General features: G+C 53.5%; 1 protein-coding gene across 1 annotated transcript; it reads right to left on the bottom strand.

Moving 5' to 3' along the window:
* Positions 1-1,027: 1,027 nt before the first annotated feature.
* Positions 1,028-1,636, bottom strand: IUM83_03675 (reverse transcriptase; the record flags this gene model as incomplete). The annotated part of the gene is made up of 1 exon (XM_067927701.1): positions 1,028-1,636. One exon carries the CDS (start codon positions 1,634-1,636, stop codon positions 1,028-1,030), a length of 609 nt encoding a protein of 202 aa, XP_067795291.1.
* Positions 1,637-10,013: the final 8,377 nt, after the last annotated feature.

Here is a 10,013-nt window from a genome sequence, read left to right as displayed (position 1 = left end):
GCGTATCAGTGTTGAATTGCGCTAGCGACTACTACAAGATGTCGTGAATGGCTTACCGAGCACCAAGGCGCAGAGCACGACATGTGTGTTGTCGAGAAACTGAAGCGACGCTCTTGAACTAGACAAGTAGAAACTAAAAAATAGGATGAAGAAGAAAGGATCAATAACTTCTCATATCACTCCACTCACTCACGCTGCCTTGGAATAGCGACAGCGGACGTTCATCAATGGGGGAGACCAAGTCCAAAAGAGGACCCAGCACTGCAACCACAGACATCCCGAGTCAACGAATGAAGTCGAATACGATCATCAAAGTTATTGAGATTGTCTATCCGGAAAGTCGAATAGAATAGAAGGTACTATAGAAATGATCCTGTATATGGTAGTGTATTGCCAGGTTAGAAACCGATGTATGCTAATGCTCGATGGTAAGTCACTTGTGTCCGGGAATTCCTGTGCATTGGGCGAATCCTGAGTGGACGGGTCCCATTCGGCTGCTTGGAGCCTAATTCTGCCTTGACCGTGAGAGCCGCCGCTGAGGTGGTGAATCCCCCCCCGGTTCCCACCTCCGCATAGGTGACGCGTCTTGTTTTCTGGCGTCGTACGTGTTGTGCTGCGTGCCACCGCCAGATCCGACGGCTACCCTGAATGACAGACATTGAGATAGTTCGATCGAGCTTTTTGCCTGTGCGCTTTAGCAGGTCGAGCGTGTCAGTGTACGCGCTCTGGTTCGACGTAGCGACCGATCCTAGCGCCCCGTAGATAATGGTCGCCGACTTGACCGTCCAGCCGCGGTCCTTGAGGTGGCGCTCGATGATTTTGTACTTGCGCAGCTTCTGATCGCGGGCAGTGGTCAGCCCAGATCCACCTTCTGCGTTCGTGTTGGCGTCGAAAGGCACCGCTAGGTCGACAATGGCTGCTGTCCGCGCTTCCTTGTCGTAGAGCTGGATGTCAGGGCGAAGAGCGGGGCCATTAAATCCAGGGACTGTTTGATTAATTCGCAGTTGTAGGCGTTAGTTGGAGTCCGTCACCCGGCTTCCAGCTCTTTAGCAATAATTTTCAGCGCATCGTCGTGACGATTCCGAATAATGTCTCGTGTGCCGGGGCAGTGTTCGAGCACATGGTTCAGTGTCTCGACTTGGTTGCAGCTCGGGTACCGGCAGGTGCCATGGTTCCTCAGCGTTCTGCGCTTTAGCACTGCACTAGTATCCACGACGTCCAACCGTGCCTTCATCACGAACGTGTAGTCGATGTCCCAAAGGCGACTTGGGTTGGTGATGAACGTGCTTCCCCGACCGCCGTGCACCGGAACCGTGCACCCCTGCTTTTTCATGGCTTTCCAGTGGTCTCTGTGCTTTAGTTTGAGGTGCAGCTTGAGGTGGCGGAGCACGGTTTTGCGGCCTAGCCAGTCTTTGAAGTGAGGAACACGGAGGTGTAGCGGCCCCTGGGGCACTGTTTGTGGGCCCGATGTCACCGCGACGGTTGTCGTCTCAGGCGCCGTCTCAAAGGATAGGGCGTAGGTGTGCACGTGCTCTTGAATATCCGACCACAGCGAGGATATATCACTGTAATGCGGTTTCTTCCGCACGTACGGAGACTCGGCTAGCTTGTTGTTCAGAAAGAGTTGCAGTATCATGTCCTATTTTCCTTTCCAGTAGGTTTCGTCAATATTGTGGCGTTTCCGCACTACCAAGCCAAGTTGAGCCCGGGCGACGTGTTGCACTTGGGCATCTTGGGAGTGTAGCAGCTGCCAGCCGTAGGCAACTAGGATCGCCGCGTGCATTTTCGCTAGTGGTAACAGCCCTAATCTGCCGCACGATGTCGGCGCGTAAAGAAACTCATTGTTGGCGTCGGCGGGGAGTCGAAGCAGGTGACGGAAACCTCGCTGGATGTGTTTGTCGAGTCCATCGAGCTGGCTGCTTAGAGGACGCAGGAACCGCATGCTGTATTCGAGTCGAGGTAGGAGATACACCTTATACGCCTTGAGCACTTGTAACGGGTTACACACAAGTGACAACAGTCACTTGTGCATGACTGTTGAATGAGGAGGCGCGGAGCGCGCGCCCCGCTCGTAGAATGGCAGCAGGCAACACCTGTCTGCCAGTCGAGTAATTGAATAATGAAAGAAAAACCTCGTTAAGTTGTTAATGTTTATATTAGCAAGTACGAGAGGAAAATGTTCAGATCGCCAGCTGCGATCTGGATAGTGCAGAGAGCTTCCTGCCATCCATAGTGCGATGACGACAAGAGGCCGAGGAGTGAGCTGTCGAGGACTCAGTCCGAAGACGAGCTCACTTCCTCTTTTGCCTCCAGGTACCGAGCACGGACCTAGAGTAGTAGGCATAGGAATAAGAGGTTAAGAGTAATATATTGTTGAGAGTTACCTACAGTATTCTGTTCATTTTAACAATGACAACGGTCACAAGTGACAACTGTCACTTGTGCATGATATTTGTCACTTATGGTTTAACAGATAATATCTGTTAAAGGTTTTAGATACTTCCTCACATTGGTGTAAGGCACACCAATGGATACACTGAAGTGGGCCACCACAATGAGTGGTCCACACCTACCCAAACATCCTATTGGTAGAAAGCAGCATCTTTCTACCAATTAGAGACGTGAATATTAGCGGGGCTCTGACAGCCAGCCGCTGCCAATCCTTTCATAGATGATAAACAGTTTTTAGCAGATTTTTGAGGAAGATCAATTTACAAACAATACAGTTCTCATTTTACCTTAAACTAGCTACTTGGTGTTTTATTTGATTTATATTATACTTGTGGACTCAAGTATAATTAATTCAAATTATTAATAAACTCCTACGCTTCCTCATACACGTAGCGCGACGTGTAATCTAAAGTAGTGAGCCAAAGTAGGCCCACTACACCTGGTAGCACCTTGTAGTCCGTCCAACGACCGACTACGTGACGTTCGTACAAGGTGTACGAACGCGGAGCCGAGAACCCCAGGAGCACGGAGGTGCCCATGGTGAGCTCCAATACGCCTGCAACGCATGTTGCACGCGCTGACTGCCCCCACCTGTCTGACCCAGAGTGGGAAGCCCTCCAATGACTGTTGACAGTCATTGGAGAAGCGGCGATAGCTACGATGCTGCGTACGCTATCGCCGACGGAGCAACATGGTGTTGCTCTAGGATTCATTATGAAGGAGCAGCGCGATGCTGCTTCCTCAGTGACGGCGTCGTCTGGGACGACACCGCGTGCTCAATCATTAAAATTGAGCGTGAGCAATTATGTAGGAAGAGAGGGTGAGCCTCTCCTCCGATGGCTTGTCGAGCTCGACACAGCCATAGCGGCTCGACGTATCGTCGACCCGTTGTCAAAGGTTGCGTTCGCCATGGCATGTCTTGGCGGACGAGCGAGGAGTTGGGCGTACGGACGCCGACTCTCAGATCCTACGTGCTTTAGCACGTACGAGATATTCAAAGCGGAGCTCAGACAAGCGTTTGAGCCCCCGCAAAATGAGTTCCGGTCGAGGGCGGAGTTCCTCGACCTTCAGCAGGGTAAGCATGACGTCCATGCTTACGCGCAGCGTGCACGGTACTTGGTATCAAATATCGTGACTAACCCGATTGACGAGGCGACTAAAGTCGTCACGTTCATGAAAGGGCTTAGAGATGGGCCTGTGAAGACCTATCTCTTCCGAGAGTACCCGAGTACTCTCGAAGCTGCGATTACTATTGCCATGCAAGAAGAGTTTAGTCTGCCGCAGGCTAAACTGCATGTGAACGTGCCGAGGCCGCAACCGCGCCCGGTAGCGAGGCCGGGAGGTCCAGAACCAATGGACCTCTCGAATGCAACAACTGCTGGTTACCAGCAGCAGGGAGGTAACGTGCGATGCTTCCGTTGCGGAAGGATCGGTCACTTTGCACGGGAGTGCACAGCTCCCATGCCCCCTGGAGGTGGCCGTCGTGGCGATGCTAGGTATCGCCGCGGACCAACAAAAAACGCGAACATCCAGTAGGCGCGGGGCGCCCTACTGGTAATGCAGTTACGTGTGCCGACATTGGGCACGCGACACTGAGGCCTGCAGCCCCCAGTGAGACCAGCTCTCACTGCAAGAAACAAGATGACAGGCCAAACCTAGTCATCTTGAAGGTTTACTCGAAGAGAGCGAGTGACTCTCTTCGAGCTTTGGTAGATTCAGGCGCGTCGAACAACTTTGTTCGACTGCGGAGCTTACCGAGGCTCGACTTCGAGGAGGTAAACGTACCTCGAAGTCTTCTGGAAGTTCGATTGGCAACAGGTGCCATCGTGAAGACCGAGAAGCGCGTCGTGAACGTGCGCTTCTCGTACAAACAACGGGTGTTTGTCGAACATTTTATCGTCCTGGACCTGGACGATAAGTTCGGCGTTGTTGTGGGCATGCCGTGGCTTGCACGGCATGATCCGGTAATTGACTGGAAGAAGCGCACGCTCGTGCGCTTCGGACGCGACAGCGGAACAGAGAGCGATGGCCCTGTTACCGCAGCGCACGCACCAGCAGGTGCGCGCGGCTCACCAGTCGAGACAGCGCTTAACGCTGCTGTCCCGGAGTGCCCAAGGAGTGCGCGAGAATGCGCACAAGAGGAATCCACGTCGGCAATGCTGACGACGTCGGAAGAAAAAGATGTGTCGGTTCCGGGAACCAATACTCGCGTTCAAGTACGCATGGGAGAGTCCCTGATCCGAAGAGGTCAGGTCGACGACGACGCGTCGACTCCGGGAGACGACGCACCCCCGGTGGTGAGGGGCTCCGCCAATAACTGGCGTCGAGGTGACAAAGGCGTGTCAACTCCGGGAGTTGACGCTGCAAACAGTGCGGACGGTTGCAAACGTTCCGCACTGACGCAATTTGCATGCTGTCGTGCAGCCGGGCTGCACGACGAAGCGCCATGCGATCAAGCCGGGCTTGATACCGCGCGCCCGCGGACAGGGACCGCCGGCGAACAATCGTCCATGGCCCGGCCTGGACCAGAAGAACCACCGTGCGGAGCCGGGCTCCGCACAACAAGAAGACGACGCATGCGAAAAACGCTGCACAAGTCTCGGTCCGGGACCGAGACGCAACAAGAACAGTCTGCTGGGCAGACTGCGGCGGTGACGCCGAATGTCAAGACGCTGAACGTCTTGACGCGTACCGATACTGGATTCCAGTATCAGGAAACGGAACTCGCTAATCCTCCGACGATGGCGTCGGAGTTGACTTCGCTTCCAGTCATGAGCTGGAAGCGCTTCACGTGCGACTTGCACGATGGACGCATCGAGCAAGTCTGCGTTCTTTCGGATAGCGAAAGAACGGAGAGCGAGAGCGAAGAGCTGGGACAGCTCTTCATGGGAAGTACCACTGAGAGTGAAGACACTCTCAGTGCGAAGACGAAGCGAGAGCGCTTCGAGGAACAAGGTTGGGACTCGCTGAAGTCGAGTCCCTATTACGAACTGTTGAGGGAGTACAAAGACGTACTCCCGGAAGACATTCCTGCGGAGCTTCCGCAGGATAAGGGCATTCAGCACGAGATTGATCTCGTGCCGGGCACGAAGTATTGCGTTACGCGGCAGTGGCCACTGCCGCGAGATCAAGTCAAGGCGATCGACGACTTCTTTGAAAGTCGTCGCAAAGCAGGACAAGTGCGAGAATCGAAGTCCCCGCACAGTGCTCCGACGTTCTGTGTCAAAAAAGCCACAGGGCGGGTGGCGCATCATTCATGCCTACAACAAGCTGAACGATGCGACGGTACCGGCGCAGACGCCGATACCACGAAAAGATGTCATCATCGATTCGATGGCCGGGAGCACCGTTTACAGTGCTCTCGACTTGCGAGATGGATTCTACCAAATCCTAATGCGTGAGAGGGATATCCCTCTCACGGCAGTGAGCACGCCAAGCGGCATGCTCTGGGAATGGCTAGTAATGCCACAGGGGCTTAAGAACGTCCCTGCGACTTTCAACAGGTGCGTGACGCACTTGTTGCGCTCGGTGCGCGACTTCGCACCGAGCTACTTCGATGATGTGTTCATCCACATCCGAGCTGTGGACGGGAAGACCGACGTAGAGATGCACAGGGTGCATCTCTGGAAGCTACTTGAGCTTATGCGAAAGCATAAGCTCTACGCGAACCTGAAGAAGTGTATCTTCGGGGCGAGCGAGATACCCCTCGTCGGGTGTCTCGTAGGGAAGAATGGTGTTCGCCCTGACCCGGAAAAAGTCAGAGTGATCAATGAATGGCCAACGCCTTCAAGAGTCAAGGAACTGAGGCAGTTCCTTGGCTTGCCACGTACTTGTGCAAGTACGTGGAGGATTACGCGGGCAAGCTCCGCCCGCTGTCACAGCTTCTTAAGAAGGAAGCTGTGTGGAATTGGACAACCGATTGCCAAGAGGCGTTCGATGCAGTCAAGTGGGGCTTGACTGAGGCGCCGATCTTGGCAGTGGCTGACCAAGATCGCTCATTTCACGTAGTGTGTGACGCATCCGATTTCGCGATCGGATGCGCGTTGATGCAACATGATCACGAGGGCCGTAATCGTGTCGTCTACTACCAATCGCGTCAGCTGAAGCCAGCTGAGCGCAACTATCCGGTACATGACAAGGAAAGCCTTGCCATGAAATACGCACTCGCAAAGTTCCGAGTGTATTTGCTTGGGAGTAGACCATTTGTGGTCTACACCGATCATGCATCACTGCGCACCGCAGTGAAGTCGCCACACATATCACAAAGAATGGCGAGATGGCTCTCATTCTTTGCGGAGTATAACTTCCGGGTCGAATACAAACCCGGAAGATTGAATGTAGTGGCCGACGCGTTATCACGTCGGCCGGACTATGCAGAAGCGGTTGACGTCAATGCCATTGACGCCATGCGATCGAGCACACCCACGTCGTCTCTGTTGGACGACGTGAAGGCCACGTACGCGCACGACGCGGACGCGAAACACTTGCTGGCCTATGGCACAGCACCTTCTGACAAGGCTCGTCAGAAGTTGCCCAAGCACCTTCGTGCGCGTGCACACCGATATCGGGTGCACGACGGACTGCTTCTTTATAATGCAGTCGGCGACAACGCGGACCGCGTTGTCGTGCCAAATGACCATGACCTGCGACTCAGGATCATGTACGAGTATCATGATGCCCCGTCTGCGGGACATCTGGGACGTGAGAAGACATACGTCCTTCTCACGCGTGACTTCTACTGGCACCACCAGTATAAGTGGGTGCGCAAGTACATCCGTGCTTGCGAGGTATGCCAACGCGTGAAGCCTGCGCCATTCGCGCAGGCTCCACTGCAATCACTACCGACTCCGTCGGAGTGTTGGAAGTCCATGTCTTTGGACTTCATCTTTGGTCTTCCCCCGGATAGCGGAGGGAACACCGGTGTTGTGGTCTTTGTAGACCGCTTCAGCAAGATGGTACATCTTGCTGCGGTGCCGGCAGAGGTGACCGCGAAGCAGACGGCCCGTCTGCTCGTCGACATGGTTTTCAAACACCATGGCATGCCGACCGACATCGTGTCGGACAGAGACCCGCGCTTCACAGCGAATCTGTGGCAAGAAGTGTTTACACTTCTTGGGAGCCAGCTTTCCATGTCGACTGCGGATCATCCGCAGACGGACGGTCAAACCGAGCGCGTGAATCGCGTGCTCGTCGATATGCTGAAGAGCTACGCTCACTCGTTCCAATACTGGAGCGAGTGTTTGTCGATGGCGGAATTCGCCATCAACAACTCGGTGCATGCCTCGACCGGGTATACACCATTTTATGTGAATGCCATGCGGCATCCCCGTCTGCCGAGTTTACTCGGAGTGGTGGCTCCCACTTTAAGTGGGGGAGGATCTACGACTGCAAAACAGCAGCCGCAGAAAACCGCTGACACCTGCACAGTGTCAGCCGCGATAACAAGAAACAAGACAACCAGGTCTGCCCGGGGCGCAGACCTTGGCAGGAAGAACCAAGGGTCAATGCAGGGCGCTGACCCCCAGAACAAGGAAAACGAGTCTGTACAGAGCACAGACTCCACAAGGAACAAGGACCACGGGTCTGCGCAGGGCGCAGACACCGCGAAGAACCACACAGAGGCCGGGCCTCTTGCGGAGAGCGAGCTGAACGAGTTCAGCTCGGATGCGATTGGCTTCATCAATAAAAGACAAGCCGTAATTCGGTTTGTCCAGGACACGATTGCAGCTTCTGTGGATAAACAGAAGCTGAACGCCGATAATATTGGCAGGGGCAACACAAATGAATTCAAAGTGGATTCATTGGTTTTGTTATCTACTCAAAACCTGCCTAAACATGCAGTTTCGGATTTCGGAGTAAGTAAGCTTGCTCCGCGCTTCATCGGGCCATTCACGGTGATGGCACGCCACGGTAACGCATACACGCTAGACATACCGTCTAGCATGCGGCTCCACCCGACATTTTATGTCGGGCGGTTAAAGCCATACCTCCAGCACGAGCCAAGTGGTTCGTCTGACCCGAAGAGACAGACTCGGCAGGGGAAACCCTCCTCTCCAGCGCGACTACGCGCTGGAGCAGTTAATACAGTCGGGCCTACAACCCGACCGACACGTTCAAGGCGGTCTGGGAGACCGCCAGAGCCGGGACACGAAGGAACAGAGCGGCAACCGCCGCGCTCTGAAGGTACTCCTCGACCGTCACTTGGTCGTGGAGCAACACGCGATGAAGGTCAACACGGCGTTGACCATCGGGGCGTGTTTCCACTACCTCCGCCACCGCTGCGAGGCGCACGCGGAGAAATTCGCTGGATGATCCAGCGAATTGTTGATCATAGGAAAACAATCCGAGGTCCGGATTGTTTTCGCATTCGCTGGAGAGGTTGCCCTCCCCAACACGACACGTGGGAACCACGGAACGTCCTGATGGAAGACGTTCCGGACATGGTGAAGGAGTACGAAATCCAACACGCACTACCAGCAAGAAGGTAGTGCGAGCGCTGTAGTAATCTACAACGCCTGACAACTCGCGTGCTAGATAATTAGCACGGATATCATTGAAGCTCTCAGGTGTACATATAGTATACCTGTTGTGGTCGCGATTGCTAATACGCACCGCCACCTGGACGAACAGTGCACACGGTGCACGGACACCAGCCTCCACCGCAACAGCGTGGAGTTGCTAATACTTGCCTCACTTCGAGAAGAACTTGAGGTGCTTTGGCGCTTGTTTACCCGATCACGGTAAGCAACATAAATTCGCTTAGAGATGTCGACGCACAGACGCGGTCGACATCGAAGAATCGTACACAGACACTGTGTTGTCTGTTCCCGTGGCGGCGCACCTCGCCCTACCGCGCATGGTACTCAGCAACAGAGAGCTTGCCCTCTGTTGCAATGGCGGTCTTCAGCTTGGTCGTACTCATTGTGGATGAGTACGGAAATCCCCAACACAAACAATTGACAAGCAGTCAATATTAATTGCCGTGTCGAGACCGACACGTCTAAGCTTAACGGGGGGATGGTGTAACGGGGTTACACACACAAGTGACTGTGCATGACAACGGTCACAAGTGACAACACACTTGTGCATGACAACGGTCACAAGTGACAACAGTCACTTGTGCATGACATGTGTCACTTATGGTTTAACAGATAATATCTGTTAAAGGTTTTAGATACTTCCTCACATTGGTGTAAGGCACACCAATGGATACACTGAAGTGGGCCACCACAATGAGTGGTCCACACCTACCCAAACATCCTATTGGTAGAAAGCAGCATCTTTCTACCAATTAGAGACGTGAATATTAGCGGGGCTCTGACAGCCAGCCGCTGCCAATCCTTTCATAGATGATAAACAGTTTTTAGCAGATTTTTGAGGAAGATCAATTTACAAACAATACAGTTCTCATTTTACCTTAAACTAGCTACTTGGTGTTTTATTTGATTTATATTATACTTGTGGACTCAAGTATAATTAATTCAAATTATTAATAAACTCCTACGCTTCCTCATACACGTAGCGCGACGTGTAAGCTAAAGTAGTGAGCCAAAGTAGGCCCA

The sequence above is a fragment of the Phytophthora cinnamomi genome (genome assembly GCF_018691715.1).
Source record: "Phytophthora cinnamomi strain GKB4 chromosome Unknown Contig21, whole genome shotgun sequence".
Lineage (NCBI taxonomy): Eukaryota > Oomycota > Peronosporomycetes > Peronosporales > Peronosporaceae > Phytophthora > Phytophthora cinnamomi.
Note: the sequence above shows the minus strand (reverse complement) of the source record. Positions and strands in the feature narration are given on the sequence as shown.